At 38.8% G+C, this 23,334-nt stretch overlaps 1 protein-coding gene across 2 annotated transcripts in view; it reads right to left on the reverse strand.

Annotated features, from left to right (window-relative positions):
* OSBPL1A (oxysterol binding protein like 1A) overlaps window positions 1-23,334 on the reverse strand; it is a 76,862-nt gene that overhangs the window by 20,763 nt on the left and 32,765 nt on the right. For both annotated transcript variants that reach the window (XM_026841663.1, XM_026841664.1), the window contains exons 16-17: window positions 7,958-8,120; window positions 706-862 (exon numbers count right to left, since the gene is read on the reverse strand). In XM_026841663.1, coding sequence (XP_026697464.1) covers window positions 706-862; window positions 7,958-8,120 — 320 coding nt within the window. The remainder of the gene's footprint in view (window positions 1-705; window positions 863-7,957; window positions 8,121-23,334) is intronic.

Raw genomic sequence — 23,334 nt, forward strand, 5'->3', positions numbered from 1 at the left:
CCTGTTTTTACAGAAATCTGGTGTCCCCATCATCATTCTGCACATCCAACACACCTGCAAAGTGGTCTTTTTGAAACATACTGAAGTCTGGCTTGATCTTTAGCACAAACATTATATTGCCCTTTCACTGAAACTCAAGAATAGTGGTGTCTATTACATCTCATTAACTCCAGGCCTATTGTCCTCCTTTATCGGCAAGGAAACAAACAAAAATGGATCATTTGACAACACAAAATAAGCACATAAAACATGGATGAGAATTTTAGAATAAGACTCCCTTTGTTCACATTTGAGTTTCTGATGCCAGGCTAGCAATATTTTTCATTCATTGCTGGTACCAACAAAAGTATCAAATGACTGGAAATTAAAGAGGCAATAGGAGGCATAGATCATTAAAGATACATGAAGGAATTAAAATCCACGTAGATTTCAATAAGATCTATTCAAAAACAAGTGTCTCCATTTTTACATAGCACATTATATTTTATTTTTACTTAGATTCAATCACCAAAAAACAAGGTGCAAAGGAGCACATCAGCTTTGGAAAAATATTATTTATAAAATCATAGCACAACCAACTACCTGTCAATCATCCCTAACAAAGTTTTTCAAGTTTTCAGAGTTAGCTTTTCAGAGATTCCTGTGGTCTTTTACTCACCATTAATGCATATTATAATATAACCTTAAGAACAGGCAACATCCTACCTGTGTTTTTTGATTCCGTTAGACAGAGACTTCCCACTGCCACAAACCTTTTCTTCAGACATGCTTGAAGTTATTGTATCTTTTGAATCCATGCTGTCCTCTAATGAGTAAGCTGTTGTTGTCTCAAACCCACTTAATGATTTTTCAGATTCTGAATCTGCAAAAGAGCAGGTGCATGTTAATGAATCTACCGCCTGTGCGAGACTTCAGTCACTAACAGATCTTCCCTCTTTGTACAAAACTGAAACCTAAGTAGGCTACTGTGTCCTGATGACAGCATCCATTTGGTAAGTAACTAGTACTGCTACAGACCGCTCCAGCTCTGTATCTAGACATAAAGAGATTGTATGATAAGCAAGAACACAATGCATTAAAATCTTCGATCAGAGCCAAAATCTGTCATTTTTTTAAAACTGAAGCTGAGCACAAATTGCTCAGGACAAGTGACGGTGTCACACAGACATGAGTACCTAACTGTTACCTCAACATTCAAGTATTGACTCCTCCTATACAAGATTTCAGTTTGGTTTAAATTCTTAGATACTTAGTGCTATCCAGCAACGTTCACGTCACAGCTTACTGAACAAGTATCAAAAAACAGAAGGAGGTAAGTCCCAGCAAAGTCTAAACAATAAGCTCACCAATCAGTAAGATAAACTTTGTCCTTTGGAAGGTAGGTTAATAGTACAATCCACATCACAACTAAAACTAAAAACATCAATGACACCACACTATTTCCAACCAGTGTTCTGGTCAGGTAGTGACCAGCTCTGAAGAAACAACAGTCTTGCCCCAAATCAGAAAGTAAAAGTTCCCTGACAAAAGGCTGTATTTTTGTTTGTTTTTCTTTCAAACCTGACAAGATTATCAAAGGATTATCCAATTCCAAGTTCCAGAGAGCAAGGGAACAGCTCAAGACAAGTAAAAATGCACCAATTTCTATCCCATTTGGGAAATACTTTAGCAGAAACCAGGTACAACACTGAATGGTAAACAGCTTAATGCAAGCCTCACTGCTTCTGAAAAAAATGAACCCAAATGGTAGTAGACACCCTTCCTGCTATGAACTTCTTTCAGCATATGCCGCTGCTCTTCGCTGCAAATACTCAGAGAAATAATTGCAAGATTAGTCATTCTCTCACATATTGGTTCTAATTCAAAACTAGTAATCAAAACTTGCTGAAGTAGTACTCCATGCAAAGGAATATCTCAGTCACAGGTGTCCATTGTCAGGTGTTTTCTTGTATTCTCTTAAAAGACTATGCTAGTAGCTTCTCCTGAACATGTAAATTATATATTGCTTTGGTGAAGAGGACAGAAACAAGAGTACTTTCTACTATGTCCAGATTACAGAAGGGTCATGAACAGAACAAAATCCTGATGAATGGATGGGCTGCGACCTGTCTCCCATGCTCTCTAGAGAGAGTGGTATCTAGAAGCATAAAGGAGATCTTTCCTTTCATTAAAAATACCCATCCCTGTCCTTGTCAAGACAGTACTGAAATTAAGCCAGTTGCTAGGGAATGGAAAGAACTGCCAGCTGGTGCTGCGGATATGTTAAAAAAGTGGACTGGCACTCCAGAAAATCTTCTCACAAGTTTCCCCAAATTTGTCAGTCTAGTTCTGAGCCAAATTATGACATAATGTATCAAAGCATTAGTTTGGTGGGTACTATATATAACAAGTAGGATAAGGAGAATCATTTTTACTTGTGGACAACTCTGTTACATAAAATACAGATTTCTCCAGAGATCCTAGGTCCAGGTAGTCAGGAAAACACTGTTTCATATCCAAACACCACAGAGGAAGAGACCCTCTAGCACTGTAACACAACTTGGGCCTCAGCATCCTGACCACAATTTATAAATCCCTTCAAGGTAAACATTCCACCTCTCCACTGAAAGAGCTGCTCAACTGTGACAAGAGGTATTGTGACAAGAAAAGCATGATGCAAACCTGGTAGCATAAAGCAGAGTCTGCCTCCTATGAGGCTCCTTTCTTCTTCCACACCATCCAGGACACTGCCTTGTTTTCAGACAAGAGTCACGACACACAAATTCCCTCAACGTGAGTTTCTGCAACAGACCCAGGACTCCAGAGGCAGAAAAGGAGGTAAGCTTCACCAGAACTGCTGATGTGTCTCTGATATGCTTCTCAGTATAACAAGGATTTTAAACAATACACATGGATCAGGTCTCCTAATGCTGGCCTTATAGTGCCAAGAGACAATCATGCTGGACTGAGATCAGCACCTGCAAATCTCTCTAGAGCTGTAGACATCAATCAGTCAGCCTTCTCCAGGACACATGCCTCACTTAACATGAGAGCATTGCTGTACAATGAAGAACAGCAGAAGAACAAAACCAGATCCTGTTAGAAGAAAGTGCTCTCTAGAGACATCTCTCCCATTTTCTTGAGAAAGGGTTCTCATTGAGACATTACGTCTACAACAGCTCCTGCCATCAAAGATAGATCTTAGTCTCCAATACCTAAACCTCAGCTACCTCCTTTGACCCGACAAACTTAGCAAGTCTTGAGAGTTTGTTTAGGTGTCAGAATGAACAAGCCTAGTATTGTATTGTGAGCACAGATCAACAGGCAACTCAAACTAAGCTTTTCCCTGTGTACTTGAAGCTCTTTTCTGAATTAAGATTTGCATACTCCCCCGTCACTGCAAAAAAAGATTTATATTCACAAGTTGCTACAGAGCAGCTGTCAAACAGATGACTAGGAGAAAATGAGGGTTTTTTTCCTATTGAAGTTCAGGGGGTGTGGGCTGAGGAGGGGGGAAAAGGAATAAGAGTCCTGATCAGAAGCCAAAATTTTTAAGTGATCTTTGAGACAAGACCAGGCTGACTAGGAAGCTCTCCAGCTCGTGAAACCTGAAGTGTCAGAGTAACAGTAAAAACACCAGCTACATTTTGCAAGAGTGGGAGAACAAGGGGAAACAGCAGAAGCAATGACAGAAACTTAACTCAAGGGAAGTTCATCTCCTGTTGGAACAACTGGTAAGTGTTCAGTTCCATATAGAAAAGTTTGGCCAGTGTAGTTGATTATATTAAATATCCCTGAGAACAGTAGTGTTTAACCACTAACAGGGTTGAGTTTGAATTCTGACCAAGTGTTACCCATCCCCGAGATACCTGAATTCATTCTTTTAAGTATATGCAAGGCAGAAAGTCCACAAGCAGGGGTGTTCTCACATAGGTTGTGGAATATTTTTAGTACACATTCAAAAAAAAAACCAAAAAAACAACCCACCAAAACCAACAACCAAGCACTTGACAAAACTACCCTAAACATAGAAGGAAGGGCAGTAACTTTCTATGCTTTTTGTATGATTTTTACTTTTAAGCAAGCTGATAACTGAGACAAACTAAGAAGTGAACAAAAGCAACAGAACTCATCTACCACTTCTTGTACCATTTAGGAGCATTATTTATAAACACAGCACCTATTAGTGATACATAACAGTGGAAGCTGTACTATGACAGGTTAGCTTTAGTATAATCTAAATATTCCTGTAGTTAAATAACTGCTTTTATAGTAAGATTTCATTTATGTAAAAACATCAATACACTCCTCAACACACACAAAAGCTGTGTTTGCAGAAAAAACATTAAAGAGAAAAATCAGGACAGTTCAAGCTCTTTCCAAATTGGGTGTGAAATTTGAACATAATCAGGGATTATCTGAAAGGCAAAAATCAAGTATCTTCACTCTTAATTCTTGATCTGCTTAGCCATTTTTCAGCATTGTGGATGAACTCTGCATTTGTATTCCATCTTCATACGCTTCTTGAGGTCTGTATACTTAAAGCTAGTAACTTCTCCAGCTCTCTAGAATATGCCATTGATCTTATTAAATTTTGCTACTTGTTTAGTGCTTCTTCCCTTCCCTAGTGCCTCCCCCTCTGCCCCACCCTGCTTTAAACATAGAAGAGCTTGACACATGTTAAGCATTTAATCCTGAAACTGAGAGCTCCAGCATTCCATGTCCTATTGAGGTTAGCTAAACATTTCCACCACCCCCATGACAAGAGAGGGTCAGCACACCAGGAACCACTGTTAACTGCCTATTGCTATTAGAGTTCAGGTTAGTAATACCCTTAACTTTGCTGCTGTTAACACTGCCTACCATGCTTTGGTAACACAAATAAGTTCATTTCCTGTCGGTTCTTCCTTTCGTGTTCAGCATCTCCTGCTCTCCCCTTGGAGGGATTCAGGAATTGCAACAGTCAAAAAGCACTGATATCACTTCAAAATAGAAGAGACTTCAGCCAATATATTACTACTTCAGTAAACAATTTTACCACATTACATTTTCCTCACCCCCGTGTTGGAAAATAAAGAGAATATTTCTGTAACTGTGCCCCTAATTTCTACAAACAGAACTACACAACACAGACTTATCAGTGCCCAGTTTAGCCAACGTTAGCAGGTAGCATGGTCAGTTGGAGATGATCTGCAAGCCAAACAGATGGTGCTTAGGACTTGGCACTTGAACTAGCTACACGTCTGGTGGTGGTCTCCTCAGATTAGCTCTACTCTCCTACCACGGCCTGAGCGTTCACAATAGCAACTGGGCTGTACCTTCTGATTCAGCTTCATTCAGGAGTCTGGTTCATGTAGTCAGATTGCTCTACGATGTGAATCAAGAGCATGGTAAATGGGGACAAGTAGCTGCTGCTGCGAACATATCTTTCCTAATACACTTGTTCAAAAACCTGTTTGAAAAGTCTTGCATTGCTCTGAATTGTCACAGCTAGTTATACTTTAGTTGAGAGTAAACAAGCAGAACTGTGTAATAGGCAGACAACATTCTTTTAAAAAAAACAAAACAAAAAGCAGCAGTGGCTTCTTTCAACCTGTCAAGCCAAAGCTAACGATTCTTCACCTCAAAGTGCAAGCCTAGTTATGCAATACTCTCACTTCAAAACTCACTCCTACAGTGGATATTTAAAAATTCAGATAACTAACTAGAAAAAGATGGTATCCTAATTAAAAAAAAAAAAAAACAAACCTCTTGCAGTAGTGGCATTTTTCCACTGACAGAGATTGTAATTTATCATATCACCCAGCTAAAATACATTGGTATTTGCTCAATCTCCTAAACAACCTAATATGATAATTCATGAATATGTCTATTTATCCAAAACAAATATAATGTAACTTAGTAAAATACTAACAGATTGTAAATCAGGTTTAGCAAAAGCTTTGAAGACAAAGTTCTAGTAGTTCAGATTTCTGGAGATAGAAATTTTTAGCTTCTGACAATTACACCTAGTCATTGGTCCCTGTTATGAAAATATTTGTGATTATATCCCCTGTCTCATTAGCCCAAGAAAGAAGACCCACATTCCCAAACTCTGAGCAAGTGTCATACATCCCCCAACTCCTCTGCTCTCACTGTATTCTTGTCAGAGACAAGAAGCCTTCTAGCTGACTCCACAGACACGGCAGAAAAGCAAGAGAATTAGAAAGTACTGCCAGGATCCCAGTGATTAACAAAAAAACCACACCCACAAAAAATTATTCCTTTTGCACTTACGGTGACAGTTATGACAAGCACCCAGCAGCCAGGAAAATGTCATATTTCCCTTTCTCTAGTCCAGAAAAAAACCCCATAAAAATATCAGAGTGCCCCTCCCCCAAACACATGCCTTCAGAGACAAAGAGGACCCTAATGACTGCAAAGCACTTGCATGTGAACAACTTAAAGAGACTCTAACACAAGTCTTATGAAGTCAACAGTCAAGAAAGTGAGTCTGTCCTGGAAAATTATTTAAATTGCAATCAAGATGAATTACATGAAGTAACTTCTCCAGAAGGAGAGAGAATTGACATATATGTTTTCTATATGTATATATATGTACATATGCTCAACAAGTTTCACAGTTACACAAATCTACTCCATGTGATTCATTTGCAGCTTCAAGTGACACAAACATCACCTTTCCCAACTAAAGAGGAGAGGCTTTGGACACTTTCATTCAAGAAGATTTAGAGACTAGGTCAGTTATAGGATATATGGCTTTATAGACTAACAGCTCTTTAAAGCCAGGTATTCTCTCATACAAAGGAAGCAAGCCTGGCTGGAGAGACTACATTCCATCAGCACCAGATAAATAACTATCCTTTGCTTTGTTGTGACAAGCAACAGAGCCTGAGGCCTCTCAGCAAAATTGTTATTTTGGTTCTGAAGAACCTGTTTCTAGTGTTCCTCAATCTCTTCTCCGCCTTGAAGGCTTGATAAGTTTGTTACAGTGCCAAGCAGCAAAGACTGCTGTTGATGTACTGTGTTCCTGTGCTAGTGATATGCTTCAGCATAGACCCCATTTTGCTGGGTTTTATTCTCTGCTTAAGTTGTGCACTGCAAAACGCCTATCAAGGAGTCTGGGAACACCGCTCTTATCTGTCAGAAGCATCAGACAGTTCAGCTCACAGAAAAAGTAATGCCATGCTTGCTTGTGAAGCATGCCACCACAATCTAATTACCTACTACAGTTAAGACTACGTTCACCCTCAAGCTCTTCCAGACCATTCATAGTTGTAGAGCGCCATGTGTTGTGGGATCATCCAGTTAGCGGTATGTACAGCTTCTCTATACAAATGCACATTGTAAGCATCTTATGCAGTTCAGTCTTCCAAAATCACTATGTGCATGTTCTGCACATGAAAATATGGACAATACTAAACTGAAGAGCAGACAGGGAAAGAAAAGACATTTCAGAAACACACACAGGGTTTTGATTCATCCTCTTCTTCCACCTGTGACACTTAAGGTATACAAAATGGAAACAGAACAAACCTTTCTTAACCTCACTGTCTCTGAAAACTAAGGATTTTTATGGACCAATCTTAAGGACAAAACAAAAAAAACCCATACACCACCATGGAGAAAGCAAAGCAGAAGGCTACCAGATACAGTTACATCTATAATAGGAACTTTATGTTTTGCTATTTAAAAAGAGGGCGTAGACACTCAAGTAAATCAGACCTCTCATGACCGCCCTGTGGTTTTGTAATTTTTTGTCATGCTAAGGTGAAACAATGCAATTCTACAGGTGAACTCAGGAAAATTTTTACAGGTCCGCTCACAAAGTGCATGCAGAAATCTCCTAAAATGAGTTCCATGTTAGAAAGGCAGAGATTTCTCTTAAAATGAGACTGGTCCTACCCCCTTACTCCCCTCAGCGCATTTACCACACACATGCTGGCTACACACTCACATTCTGGACATCATTACTTACCTGAAACAGCATCATAGAACTGCTCTTCACTGATGATGCTGAGAGGCGGAGATCCCTTAACCAGAGACTGCTCTAGTTCATGGTGTTCGGTAGCTAGTGTCTCTAACGCTTCTGACAAGATCTTGTTTTTCTCTTGCTCATGCTCCAGTTTCAAATTCCTCACCTATAAGTAGATACATGTATGAATAAAATCTCATCTCTCTGAAGAATGTGTAGTTGGAAGCTATTCAGAAAATAGACTTTAATAAATAAGTAACTGGCAAACAGCTGGAACTGAAACCATGTGGATTAATGAGAATATTACAGTATTTTTGTGATGACAGTAAGGTTGTTACTCAGCATTTTCAGTAGTTGAGAAATCTAACAAATAAGATCTGACAGTTGAAATCACAATTCCACATGTGAATTCAAGCCAGATAACTGTACCTTAAAACTGAGGGGAAATATTTACAACTCTACGTGAGTGACCTTAACTATGGAGTTAGTGATCAGTTTCTACACACACCAACCTCCTTGTACTAGTCTGCTCTAATTTGGGCCAAGGAACATCATCTAAATTGAATTACAGAGCAAATGTGAATGCCAGCTACAAATAACTGCAACTGAACTATGAGCTGAAAACATTTAAGGATTACAGGAGGAGGTTAAAAAAGAGATTGCTCTACTAACTGATTTAACATTGATATAAACAGCCCTCCCTCCCTCTCCCAAAACAGTTTACAGAGGAGCCAGAAGCTGACAAAAAAAGAAGTCCAGCCACCAGATGGTGGACTTTTTTTTTTTTTTTTTTTTTTTTTTTTTTTTTTTAAGCGCACATATGCAATTTGCTCCAGAGATGATGATGTTATTTATGTTTTGAGTCCAGGACTAGTAATGGGAGAGCAACATGTCCTTCCTATTTCTTCCTCAATATTTTTAGCTGGTGCTTTCCCACCCCCTCTTTCTGCCAGGGGAGAGGAGAGAACTATAGGTGAAGGCTCAGGAAGGCCTCTTCTCCCAGCCCAGCGTGGCTTCAATGTGCTAATTCTCCTTCAGTCCCTAAACCATTGACTCTTCCTTTCTCCCTTCAAGTCCCTAACCCCTGCCTTGTCCTCTAGTTTACTCTCAAAGGTCAGTTTACATCACTAATTCCCCTTCTGCTAAGAACATGCAAGAACATGACCATTAATCTCTTGGAACAGTTACAGGGACAATTTACACACTTTCCTAAGCAACTTATACATATACCAACATTACCTTTTTGAATCTAAATTAAGAACTGCTCATATGGCATATCTGGTTACATTTTACATTAAAGCTTTACTCTGGAGGCGTCCGCTCCCTCAGTTATAACCACCACTCAAATAGCGGATTCAGTCAGGCACAAATGAAGGGGTGCAAATTTAGAGGCTAGAAAGGAGATATTAAAGCAGATTTGCCACTTCCAGAGAAAGAGTTTCCATGCTAGCAATAACATACCCTCTAGAGAAAGATTTATGGAAGAAATTTTCACCCCCTCAGTTGTGCCAAAACACTAAATTAGCTGGTTTAGGTGCCAGGCTCTGAGTGTAAAGGGGCAGTCCAATTAAAATCATAATTAAGAGAGTGCAAAATTGGGTTACTAATTGAAAGCAACAAAACCAGTAAGTCACTTACTAACAGTTTTACCCTGAACAAAATGAAGAAAGTCTGGACTAGTTACTGTTGCTTTCATTTGAAGTTCACTCTGACAGTACCAACAAAGCCAATTACTGCAATGTTTCATACAAATCAGACTTGCCACTGCAAAAGATCTGTTATTAAGCAGTTTCTGCAGGGGTTACAATTTGTATTCTATCATATAGTTGAAGAACTGCCCATTTAGAGAAATAGCATCAGTACTGCACTCTACTGAGAGAGGGAGGGTGGAGGACTGAAAATAAAGTGATACTTTTCATTCTTATTAAAAGCAAAGTAAAACCAGTTACTAAAAATGGCATTTGCAATCCTATTGAATTAGGTGCCTTTATGTTCTGATAAATTGATTTAAATATTTACCTAAAATTTAAGGTTCAATGTTATTTAACAGCAAATTGAAAGAAAATCAAGATTATCTAACAAAACACAGATGAACCTTTTTTTGCATCCTCTAAAAGCACAGTACTCTGACTAAACAAGCAACAACAGACACAGGCTTAAGACACCAGACCTCTCTCAAAAATGTCTTTTATTGACTTTAAGGTTCCCCCACCCTATCATAAGGTGGAGCTATTCAGAACTGCAGAATGTGTACTAGAAATAATTCCCTTTTTTAAAAATAAATAGCCACAGCTTTACAGTAAGGTTCACTTTTCTGTGTACTTCCAGGCTTCCTAGCTGCCGAACGCTTACTATTACAGCAATTACACACTACTAGTAGGTAGCAGAAAATCCCTTTTCATGTGTTACATAAGCCAGAAGGTAAGGAAAAAAGAAAACATGTTTGTTGCTTGTAATCTTTTGAATGTTTGTTCCTATCTGGGTGAACTGTTTTTTCAGCATCCTTAATTCAATACTTCCGGGTTGGAGATGAAAATCCAATATAGAAATTTGTTAACAGTACTAAGCTTGTGGGTTGGACACACACATTCCGAGAACCAAGAGGTGGCTCTACAAACCTCTACAGCCCAATACGCTATGAAGGGTAAGAATTTACACTAGCAGCTCCCTGAAGGTAGCAGTCTGGAAACACTGTCTCTAACTATATTATGTTCTTAAGCACCGAAACAGTTCTACAGTGTCAATGGGAGGACTGAAAAAAAAAAAAAGAAGATGGTTCTACTACCATTATTTGACTGATTTCACCTGCAGAAAAGAAACACTTGCAGAGATAGAGCTAGTAAAACCTTTGTGTACTCCACTTAAAAATACAGGTATCACAGGAGAAATAATCTTGTTTGAAATAAACATACTGGTTTGTTTTCTTTTTAAACACAAAGCAGCTTTAAGTGATACCACCATTTTGTCACCTTGCCTTTTATTATTGACAAGATACATGGCCTAAAACCTTCTTGCAGTAATTTGACTGTAAAGGCAGGATGTTTTTTTCCAGAACAACACACTCCATTCTTTCAAGATTAACAAGGAATATGTAGGCAAATTGGCACTATTTTCAAAGCATGTTTATTGAGCAACATGACTGACCAACGGAGTGATAGGTTTTCCCAAAATGTAAGTAGTAGACTGCTGTTATGCATCATTTTGCCATACTCTATTTTTCATTCACATTCCTGACTACTCTAGCCATTTCATTCATATTTCTGGTTACTTCATCACCATTATTGAAGATGACACTTCAGTTTTATTCATCTTCCCAGGTTTTTTTTCTTCCTCATCCTGTCTTTCTTCAGTGTTCCAACACAAAAACATCTGCAAGATTACAGAAGGAACCTCCAGACTAGTTTTAAAAATGCTTATTAACACAAAATCTTTAGGATCTATGTATAAAGCAGGAAGACAAGCATAAAATGATGAAGAAAACACTGGCTTTCAGAAACATATGTATTTCAGATTGTTAAACTGGATGCAGATAGAACAACGTTTTTCAGTGGAATATCATCTGATTTCGTGAAGTTGCATTAGCAGAGTACCACACTATTTTACACAATGACACAAGTATTTATATAAGGTATTAAATATGATTTACTGCATACAATGCAGGTATCAATATATAAACAGCTCTGGAAATCTAGTCGAAACTATCAGAAGAGACATTTTATCAACAGCCTGTGTAAGGCACAGCTTGTGATGCAGCCACGGTTTCTGTACCTTTAGTAGTGGCGCCTGAGCTGAGAAAGAGACAGATGGTAATTCACATCGTATTGAGTTCTGCTCCTCATCCTCCAGCTATGGAACGGCTGTCATCTTTTTGATCCCTGCTGCTGGTCCCCACAATGCCAGCGCTACTATCAGCATTATAAGCTTTCCACTGAGCTTCACAGGGACAGCAGTGCAGAGCGCTCTACCGAGCCCGGCATGAGGCTAGCTGAGTTCCCAGTGTTCAACTGGTCAGGCTTCCTACCTTCCCCTTGTCAGGAGCTATTTTGCACAAAAGCAATTACAGTTATCAGTAAAGTTGGACTTGTGCTTACACTCTTAGACAATGACAGTTAAGATCAGTCTTGTTTTCATCTCTAAAGAGAGTATTATTATAGTGAAACTTCAAATTTGTAATTGTTAATGGAAACTATCTAGCTTTGTCTCAAAAAAGTAAACAATCACTCAATCATTAACCTTACAGCTATAGACACAGCTATAACCTGATATAGTGACACAGAACCCCCAAGACTTCAGTATCTAGGTCAGTGCAACAATTTTTTTTTTTTTAAAAAAATACTTCTCCAGCTGAAGAGGTTTGATATCCAGGTTCTGGTAAGTGGTTTTGCTTTTGGTTTAACTGAATATGAATCTGCTTCTAACAGCTTCCCATAAATATTTGAGTCCTTCAGGCTGCAAGCACTGAATTGTGAGTTTAAATAGTAGAGTTATTTTAACAGTCAGACCTCTATTTTTATAAAAAGAAAAGCAACAAGATATTTGCAGATACTTCTATTGTCTTTCCATGCTATTAGAAATCTTGCTAAGCACAAGAGCATATGGTTTAAAGGTTAACTCCTTTTTTTGCTTATTACTAACAGAAAGTTCACATGCCTATTCCAAAATACCAAAAAGTTTACATGTGTAACAAACACCAGCCCCATTCCTTTCTGTACCCTCAGCTTCCATGAGGTAGGTGGGAGACCAGTAACATGCAGTAAAACACCATTTTATTTTTTCTTTTTTAAAGCCTGAAGTCTTGAACTATATCGGCACAGCCTGTAACCAAGGCTTCTCTGTCCATCCTGAAGACATCTCAGTACAATACATAAAATACTTGCTTTGTTTGGTGCTGGATGCTTTTAATTTAAATTAATGCCCAACAACAGTGGCACTTTTGTGGGGTAGGAAAGGGTCAGACCACTGTACGCCCAGCCAATAAATGATCGCTCAGCAACGTTCCACTGCAGCTGTAAGTAAATCCTAAAGACACCACACAGCAAGGCAAGCATAGAACAAATACAGACACCTCAATGATATCTACGGCTCTCTGTCTTTAACATTATAATAATAAATTAGAAAACAGCATACCTTAGCTCTAGGTTCTCCTGGACTGAGAAAGAGAAGACAGACTTCATGACACTGCAGTATGATTTAGTTGAATTTTACTTTTAAAAACACTCAACTTCAGTGTTAGGAATAAAAATGCCCAAAATATGCAGACTTTCGAGTTGTGTAGGAAGGAAGAACCACCTCTTTCACATAGCAACCACCAGGGGATCTGAAGCCAGGCTCTGCCGGAGTGTCAGTACACCGAGTACCAAGGCTGCTCTGCAGTAAGCTGAGTGCAGGAAAGCAGCCTGTGACACTGCCTCACCAATGCCTCCCACTACTGAGAAGTGGGGTTTTGGTTTTCAAAATGAACGGCTTTGTCCAACCGCCACAGAAATTCCATCCTCCCCAAAACGTCACTGCTTATGGGACATTTGCCACGAAGCACAGAAGACACAAGGTGCCAGTTTTCAGCAACAAGCTAAGGGCTAGTCTAACACCAGGCTGGACATTAACATACAGCCAAGGAATTAGAAAAACACTGCGATAATAGAACTGACAGTTCTGTGGACATCTCCTGACATTAAGAAATGTAATCCTGTTTTCTGTAATGAAGTAAATGCCAATCAAACCTGCCATTTCTTTCACACTACATCTATTTATATGAAACTTAGTTTCCAGAGTCAGCTACTCCAACAGGACATACTATCCTGAAAGATGTAACCTACAATGCTGTGTGTTGTAACACATTACACTATGGAAAACTACTCACAGGAAACACTGGAAATCCAAAGCAAAGATTCTTTCCCTTCTGTGATCTTCATAGCAAACAAAAACCCTTACCAAAAAATCTGAGGCTAATTGCAAATCACAACCTCAATGCAAACAATTTGATATGTCCACTGTTTGTCTATTCTAACAGACAAGCTCACATAGTTGCAATTTTGCTGTTAGTACAATACAGTCCCTATTGCTAGCGCCTTCCTGCATAAGCCAGTTCTTTGTGATGACCAGTTTAAACTAGTGCTGAGTAAATCTGTTATTCTTTTACATTTAATGTAGAATTAGAACTACATAGTTTTGAGAAGAGTCAGGTCTGCCTCCACATCTTGAACAAGATCTGCTTTTTCATTTCATCATGCAAAAAATGTAAAGGCTTTGAGTATCTTCCCCAAGACATATCTGTTTAGAAATGGAACAGTTCTATATATTTCATTAGCTAACTTTGAAGCATGCTACTGCAGCACTAATTCTACAGGACATGCTTCTATCAAAAAGTGCTTTTAGATTTTCTGCTATGTAGAGCAGGACTAAGTTGTTGCTTATGCTGCTACTTCAGTAAAAACTGAAACCAGTTCCTCTCACACGGAGTTCTCGAAGTTTTAACCACACTTGAGTGTCAATAGAAGTTTTCCAGAAGGAAAGTAAATTTTTAAAAAGGCTTGATTTTTACCTCTACACATGGGACTTAACTCCCACTAAGCACACATTAGTATACGATATTAATATGTATAATCCTGCTTTTCTCCTAACCCTCCCCCCCTCCACCCCCAAAAACCAAGAACAGTTTTAGTTTCAGTATGTTTCTTTGCAAGCATGCCTCAGGTATCTGAGGTACCAGAGAAAGAAATTAGTGCTTTATGAATATTCCCATGACACATCATAAAACTGCAAGTGTGACAGCTCACATTAAAGCAAAAACAAAGTGTTCCCAAACAGTTGCAATCAGTTTCATGAACACATCAGTGGATTCTTAAAGCCCTAAAGCATGTAAATATTTTATATAAAACTTTTGGAGTTCTTCTCTGTGTACATGTAGGCCTTTCCACAGAGTCCCCCTGCTGACTCATCACTCCCCATCACCATCAGCCACAAAGAACTTGTGACTAACATCTGCTATCTTAACATATGTTAAGGCCTTGTATCGTAACTCTTCATTTGCTAGAGTAAACTAGCTGTTGTAAACTTCATCATAGCTTTGGTTCACCCCAGGCTACAGAGGACTGATCAAAAAAAAAAAAAAATGTGCTTTACTTCAACCATTGTTTCTTGCTTAGGTTTTCTCTCTGTATGCTATCAGCTTACTATTTACCCAGCTTCAGAGATCTATCAGATCTCTAGTCAAAAATAGTTAGCACTTGCCAGTGACTTGAACTACTGCTAGTGCAACTACTGAAATGCAAACCAAGATGTGATCAGTTAATCAAGGAGGTAAGCTGAGCTCACTGATGATAGGTAAAGGGTTACTTACTGTATCACAAGACAGCATCAGTCTTCATCTCAGAAGTCTGGCCAGCTGACTCTACAGCTACAGCATCAGAGTACCACATCTTATTAAGATCATCAAATTCAAGAGAAAAATACCTCAGAAGACTAACATAACATTTAGCTTTCTTTCAGGCTCATATATAGGAAACGTCACCAATAAAGTTACTTTTTGTAAAAGGCTGGGAGACAGCCATACACACAAGCAAACCCCATACGTATCAATTTGAAGTCCTGGTTATCTATTCACTTACATCCCAACTCAAAGCCTACAGAAGAAACCACAGACTTTGTAAAGCAACTCATAAGACTCTGCCTTAATCATTCCCCAGATGAACACAAGCATTCATTGTTAGTCAACTATGAACATTCACCTCAAAAGTTCAAGAGGAGTTTATCAAGGGCTGATTTGGAAGGGCTCCTTTTCATTCTTCTGAGTACAGAGTTATAATATTTTCCTATATTTGACTTATTAAAATATTAAAATTCTGCTAATGAAGGAGAAGACCAGATAGGATCATAAAACTTAGAAAGAGACAGTGTCATTACTGCTAGAAGCAAGAGCCAAGCTATTGTCCACACAGAAAAAACTCAGATTTTGGCAGGATCACATCAACACAGGCAAGCATCAAGGCAGCAAGACAGCTGTTATTCAAAAGAAGAGCTGGAGATGCTGAGAGCAGTCAGCATCCTTCTCCCAACATACAAGTCTATCACAAAAATCTGTAATTCAAGACTGCCACTATCCCCATGCTAAGGACAAAGGATGTTTGCCTCCTACCTTTCCCTCCTAAGACACTGAAATGTCCTCCTCAACACGGACCTTGCTGCTTTCCTTCCCCTCTTCTATTTCCACATTTGGCTATGTCAAAGTTTGTTTATTCGGAGGCTCATGAAGCACCGCAGTTTTAACCAGCAGAGAATGTTGCAGTTTGAGCCAAGAACTGATCTAGGAGTGCAAGAACAAACTGCAAAGACTTCATTTCTGATTGCAGATTAGAAGGCAGGTTTCTGCTTAAAAACTTGGGTTTAAGCTTTTTTATCAGAGAAACTGCTTTCTTCAAAGTGATTCTGCACTACTCAAGACTTAACAGAGCTGCTTCTTGTTTGTTTCTAGAGTGAGACTTAATGGCAATTCCAAATCTTCTTCTCAAAAGTATTTGTTTTTCACATTTTACTTTGACGATTTAACTGTAAACTGATAAATCTCATGAAGTCTACCTTAGGTTTGAGAGCTGTAGGTGTTGCCAGTTTCCAGAGTGCATTCTGTCCCTGCTTGCATTCCAGTACTATAATAATGATTAGTCAAGTATCAGGAGTTCAAACAAAAAGCCTTCTGATTTTGTCATTTTCTGTTAAGTATTGTTTCTATTCTGAGCAAAGCTGAAATTAAATATGGCTGCTATTCATGTTTGCCAATAGTTTATGCCAAAACAAGCTGGGACTGAATGACATCAGCAGTGATGTACATGTTTGGGAAGACTGTTTCAAGTTGCAGAGCTAAAAGATTACCAGAAAAAAAAAAAAAAAAAATCATCACACCCCAAAGATACTTTGAAGCCCTAGCAAGATTAAGCATCTATTTCCTCAGAGGCATATGCCACAATTAACCTTACCCAAACTAAGGGTCTCATTCAAGCTGATACATTATACCGATGCCAAAAGGACTAGAACAGCACATTACTGCATGTTTTCAGATCTGGTAGGAACTTTTTTTGTGTCTTTTCCCTTTGAGAGACTCTGGACATCTTTGAAGTTTGCTAGTCTCACAAACAGAGAGACCAGACTTTAACATGTAAGGGTTCTTAAGAAAGCACACAGGAAACATTTCCTTTTTATTCTTAAGGACTGTTTTGAAAATAGATCTTAAGGCAGTTTTGATCTAACTACTTCCCTTAAGTATTTTTCAGTATACACTACTGGTTACTTTGATCAACCCCTTTGTATTCTCTCCCCCACGCTTCTTCCCAGTTGGATCACAGCAAATGCGTATATTAATGTTTTCTCTTTTGAAGCAGCTGTCATGTTTTTGCTATGTTTTTGTTGGCTTGTACTGGCTTACTAGTGCTGCTACACAACTGGACATGTTGACTCAGAGTGAAACCAGCTTCCTATTAAAATATTAACACTTCTGAAGCTGGTTGTCTGTTCTACAAGCTCTGCATTGGGAATCTTGTTAATTATTCATGAAGAATAACTGACAGATTTTTTAAAAAGCAATTCCAGAACAAACATGCATGCTGTACAGTTGTTCTGCATTTATGAAAAACTCAGGTTTTTATTTCACTTTGGATGGTAACCAAACTAAGTTGAAAATTTAACAAGTTGAACTCCTACACAGGCCAGAAGTCCATGGTGAGTTTCACAACACAGTGTTGGAATTCTGATCTACAAGCAAAATCCATCGTGGAAAGCATTCTCATTTGCTATAGCCCAAAACAGGCTCTTCTCAGCTTTCCAGTACTGAAGAATCAGACTTCATAGACAGACACAAATGCAGAAATCCCACTTATACTTCAGATTTTAGAATGGCTTGAAGCATTAAGAAGTTTATCTCCTCTCAGGGTTGATTGTCCTCAGAGACACAGTTCAGTCCTTACCCATAAGCAGACAACGGCCATCAGCTAGGCCCTGGGTAGGCTGATAAAGCATTTCCTGACATTAGAATACATGGTACAGAAGTTCACCCGGCAGTTAGGACAAATGGATAACTATGCTTTGGGCTACAGAAATCTAAATGGAAAGTTCACAATCTCAGATCAAATTAGCAAAAGATATTTGCATATTGAGAACAAAATCTGCAATACCGCCTCCCAGTTCTTTTTGTTAGAAATAATTGCTACAGTCTAAAGCCACTAAAATTATCCCAAAATATGACACCTACTGATATATTACAAGGAGACACTACAGAACTCCACCACTGTCATGCAGAACATCTAGATAATCCAGGTAGTCTCATACAGTGGAACAGATTGTCTCCCCTTATAAATGATATCAAATACTTTTGCCCTTATCTGGTGGGGTTTTTGTTGTTAGTATTAGTTTTGGTTTTTTTCTTTGTTGCAAGAATTCAGTGTGTTACTCATTGCTATTCAGGTCCTTCTTGTGCAAAAAGTAACCAAAGATGAATTGAGTAGGTAAAACAAGTCTGCTTCTCCCCGGAGACAAATATTTAACACTGTAGCAAAGCTATTTACTGATAAATCTGCTATTATTCCTCAATATGCAATACAGTAGTATCAGTTGAGAGGGAGAAGTGGCCCCAGCTTAAACTTCTAGTAAACTCTTATGAGCTTCTCCAATAAAAAACACTGTCTGCTAGAATAAAACTAGAAGGTAGGTTTGATGAAAGTAAGTCTAAGGAACACAAGAGTTCTCCCAAGCTGAAACAGAATCTGAGAGCCTAGGGTGACACATCACTTTTTAGATTCCATAAATTATATGTAGGAGCAAAGACAATAGTAAAAAAGCACTGATCATATGTCATCAGCTGATCTGTGACACGTGGTTCCCTGAAATTGTCTAGAACTACCGCACTGGACTGCCTCTTAAGTACTGTGTGGATATTGAAGGACTGTTCAGGCTAGAGAAGAGAAGGTTCAGGGTGCATCTCAATCTATATAAATACCTGAAGGCAGGGTGCAAATAAAGTGGAGCCAGGCTCTTCTCAGTGGTGCCCACTGACAGGACAAGAGGCAACTGGTACAAGCTGAAACACAGGAGATACCCTCTAAACATCAACGCTTTTTTTACTGTGAGGGTGACTGAGCACTGGTGCAAGTTGCTCAGAGACTATGGAATCTCCATCCTTGGAGGTACTCAAAAGCTGTCTGGACATGGTCCTGGGCAATCAGCTCTAAGTGGCCCTGCCTGAGCAGAGAGACTGGACCACAAGACCTCCCAAGGTCTTTATCAACCACTTCCATTTTGTTATTCTATGAGATTAAAGTTTAGCCCTTGGCTTGGAATGTGGTTTCATAGCTGGAGGAGATACAGGTCAGACAAAACTAGATTTCTGCTATCCATAGGCACAGATGCAACTGTCTAACATTTCAAGCTGTCTTAAAGGCTCAGCCAGCTCATTTTCACCTCAATTTGATTTGTCTGACCTTGCAGCAAAGTGTTTTGCTGGAACAACAGACAATCCAATTTGCATGCACAGCACAGAATATTTCCACAATTAATAGCCCTGCTGGCATTCCCAGAAAGGTATAAACTGCTGACATATATGGATTACCACATTACCTAGAGAAGCTATACCATTATTTTTACAATTTAAAATTATTCCTCACCACAGTGATAAAATCCCTGTGTACAACTGTGGCCCATTAGTTCCTGTCTAGCAGTTCAAACCCTTCAAGTTGCTGCAGATGCTTTTCTGCTATGGTAGACCTGCACAAGGCCTAGAGGCCGATGCTCTGATCAATTAAACGGAATGTTTCCAGACAAGGTGAGAATAGTTTTGTTCTCATCCTCTTCTCTTGCCATAGCTCTTGACTCAAAAAAAGGGACCTGCAATAGCAACACTACTGAATTTCAAGTTTAATAGGAAGCTGTATTTCTGTTCAAGGGTCAAACAACATACCTGAACAAGCTTATTATGGAAGCAGTGTACCTCTGGCAGAGGGAAAAGTTTATAGTCCGCTTCTGTGACTAAACTATTCTACTTCTAAGCTAAGGAGTACCCCTACGTTATGACATACACGGCAGACTTCCTTCAAACAGGCATGGTTTAAAGCCATTCTCAAAGTCTCCTAGTGTACCTATGGATCCAAGAGTTATTGCACTGACGCCCAAGTTTTAACATTAATAATGCAGCAGTGACGAGTACGAGAGTAGGGAAAACATTCCTATTCAAACCCACTGACTGAATCCACATTTACCTGACAAGTGGCTCCACATAAAGCTATGCAAGCAAAGTAAGCACATCACAGGTGTCACTCTCAAATGCACTGTACAAAGATGAAAATATTGAGATGAGGGCTATGCTTACATCAAAGCTGGACATCCTCTTATACTGGACTCTTCAAGATATTCACAACAAATGGATACATTTTATTCATAAGAGGCCCTCTATTTTACCACTCCTGTGCAGCAACATTCAGCTCAGCTCTTCACTATAAATGGAGCATCATTTGTTTTGTGTGTGCTTATCAACTATCCTTACAGGATGGCATAGACATGCACTTCCCATTTGTACATAACACTGACCACATTTATTTTTAAAGATTATTACAGATGCATTTAAAAGGGGGTGATGTTAAGAACAATACAAGCACTCTGGAGAAAGAGATTAATAACATTCCTTGATGATGTGGCCTGGAATGTACCTTTAAGAAAAGCTGTAACACTAGTGATTTCTTTTCAGTACATAAACACTTTCTAAACACAGCCCATTTACTAATTTTAGCAATAACCTCAGTGACTCAGAGTCAGTATCATACTAACGCATTTTTTCACTGGACAGCACAACAAGCAGAGATGACACACTTCTGAATATTAAAACCAAAAATGCTTTTAAAGTCACTGACTGACTGAGAGAGAGAGAGGCCAACAGGTACAGGTTCAGTTCACGAGATTAAAAATCAGACAAGAGGTCAAATTCCACAGCAGCTTACCTCTATTATAAAAACAGTATCAACTCTGAGGAGTCATTGAATAAAAAAAGTGAAAAAAGCAGTTTTGGTTGAAAAGCCGTGATTGTGACAAAGTGAATTATAAAAAAAAAAAAAAAGACAACATACCCTCCCCCCACCACTACTACTGTCTAAATGGGAGATTACCCAGTATATTCTTCATAGCTAGAAGACCCCTATATTTCACAAAACCAGAAGACTAAAATACACCAACTAAAAACACAGCAAAGAACAGCAGAAAATTACATTTAGATTCAACCTCCCTTATTCAAGAAAAGGCTATACAATTGCACATAGACAGCCTACTAGGCCATAAGGCAAGAGATCTGAAATCACTGATATTTAAGGAAGCCAAATAAAACATACCACAAATTTAAGATAATTTGACAAGAGTTAAGTGACACTTTAAGTGACCTTAAATTACTTACGCTACTCAGAGACAACCCTTTAAAACAACCTCACCCCAAACATATGGGTAATGAAAAGTTAAATATCATATCTCCCTCAAAAGTACATGTTAATATCCAGTACTGGACAGGCTACATGAAATGTGTTTTCCACATGTAGAATAACAACTGTAAAAATTATTTCTAAGAAACTAGCTTTTATCAGCTTTACAAGGAAAAAAGGCATTGTAAAAACCCTGTCAAGAAAGAAGTGTCAAGAAGAATACATCTCCAGAGAAACAGTAAATGTGAGTGACCACAGTTACCCAGTTCAGCATTCTGATGTTTTATGCAGCTGAGACAAAACCAGACCGCTCAGCCAGACTGCCACTGTAGTCAAGTATCTCACACACTTGCATGCCAAATCCCAGTAAACAAAGTTAACAAGTATGAAGCTACACACAGAGGTTCAGCCTGAAATCCTGGGTTTGCTGCTTTTTTTTCCTGAAATGTTACCACTCCTTAGCTCACAATACACTGGCTGTCTGGTAGCTACCAAGTTTTCAAACTCTGCTGTTCACCCATTCTTCCAAAACACAGCAGATACACTTTAAGCCAGAACACTGAAAACAAGCTGATCAGCTTTACATGCCATTATGAAATCACAATGACACTAGAACAATAAAAGTGTGCACCCTTCTCACTCCAGTTTGTTTTCCAAGCATGAAGGAGAAAAAAAACAATATCCTCATAGCAGTAAGTAGTGAGAACACAGAAAGAAAATTTACATGCTATGTATTTTTTTGTTCCTATCAGCTTACACAAAGACAAGAACACCATTTTTCAAATATATTCACAGAAAACCAAATTGCTAATTCCTATCTGAGAAGCTTGCTATATCAAATACTATTCCATTGAATTTGATTGCCGCTTGATCTTCCCCCCCTGCAGTCTCTGCTAAGCCCCTTTTCTCCATGTTTTTGCATTAAAAATAAAAACTGCAAACAAGTCATAGACAAGACCTCAGAAGTAAACCTCAGAGTGGTAGCTGCAGGAGCACAGTGAGAAAGGGTCTCATTTCAAACCAATATGTTTTTTCACTGTGTTTCCCCAGAGGCCCATGAATGGCTTCCAAGTTGGTTTGCACAAGACTGCTCAACAACAGCCAAGAAAAAAAATACCTAAAAGCCAAGCTTTGAAAAAGCATTAATCCACTCTGGAAAGTGCAAGAACAGGTTAGCAGTGTGCTTTGAGTTGGGCAACACAGTACCAAGTGAAGAATGCCTTCTGACAAGTTGTGTGACCAGCTTTCACATGGGCTCATAGAACAAGTCAGCAACAGTTTCTCTCTTGCTATAAATTAGTACATCACTTTGCCACCAGGTTATATCCAAAGTAAAGTAAAGTAAAAGGTTAACTTTCTGTAAAGTAAAGTAAAGTAAGCTGTAAAGTAAAAGGTTAATTTTCAAAGTGCACACACTCCTAAGGAAAAAAAACCAAAACAAATTGCGACCCTTCTGTACTACAAAGAGCAGTAGCATTCATCGTTTGTCCTACAGTAACAGACAGGTGTCCTTCTGTCAGCCAGGACTCTACCACCCAGAAGTCTTTCGTATACATTGCTTGACCAAAGATCTTAACAACTGCTTCAAAATTTAAACATTCTGTCAACACACATGATAACCTTTTATAAAACAGAAGCAGTAATATTTACTTATCTTTTCCCTGAATGGAGTCCCAGTATTTGTTATTTTAACAAGCTTCTGTCTGGGCTGCTGCGTAGTTTCTCTGCCCACTCTGGTGACCTATTCGGTCTTGGTTTCTCTAGGAAAGCCTCTGAAAAAAGTTACATTTTTAAACTTCCCTATCTCCTAGATACTTTGGACTCACTAAACTGCTTCCTTTATATAATACTGATAAGGATGTTGTCTTCGCAGACCTGTAGTTTGCTTTTTATCTGCAAGGCTGCAGTACCATAGCAGGGGAAAAAAAAAAAAAAAAAAAA

This window comes from Athene cunicularia (genome assembly GCF_003259725.1).
Source record: "Athene cunicularia isolate RWA chromosome 2 unlocalized genomic scaffold, athCun1 chr2_part1, whole genome shotgun sequence".
NCBI lineage: Eukaryota > Metazoa > Chordata > Aves > Strigiformes > Strigidae > Athene > Athene cunicularia.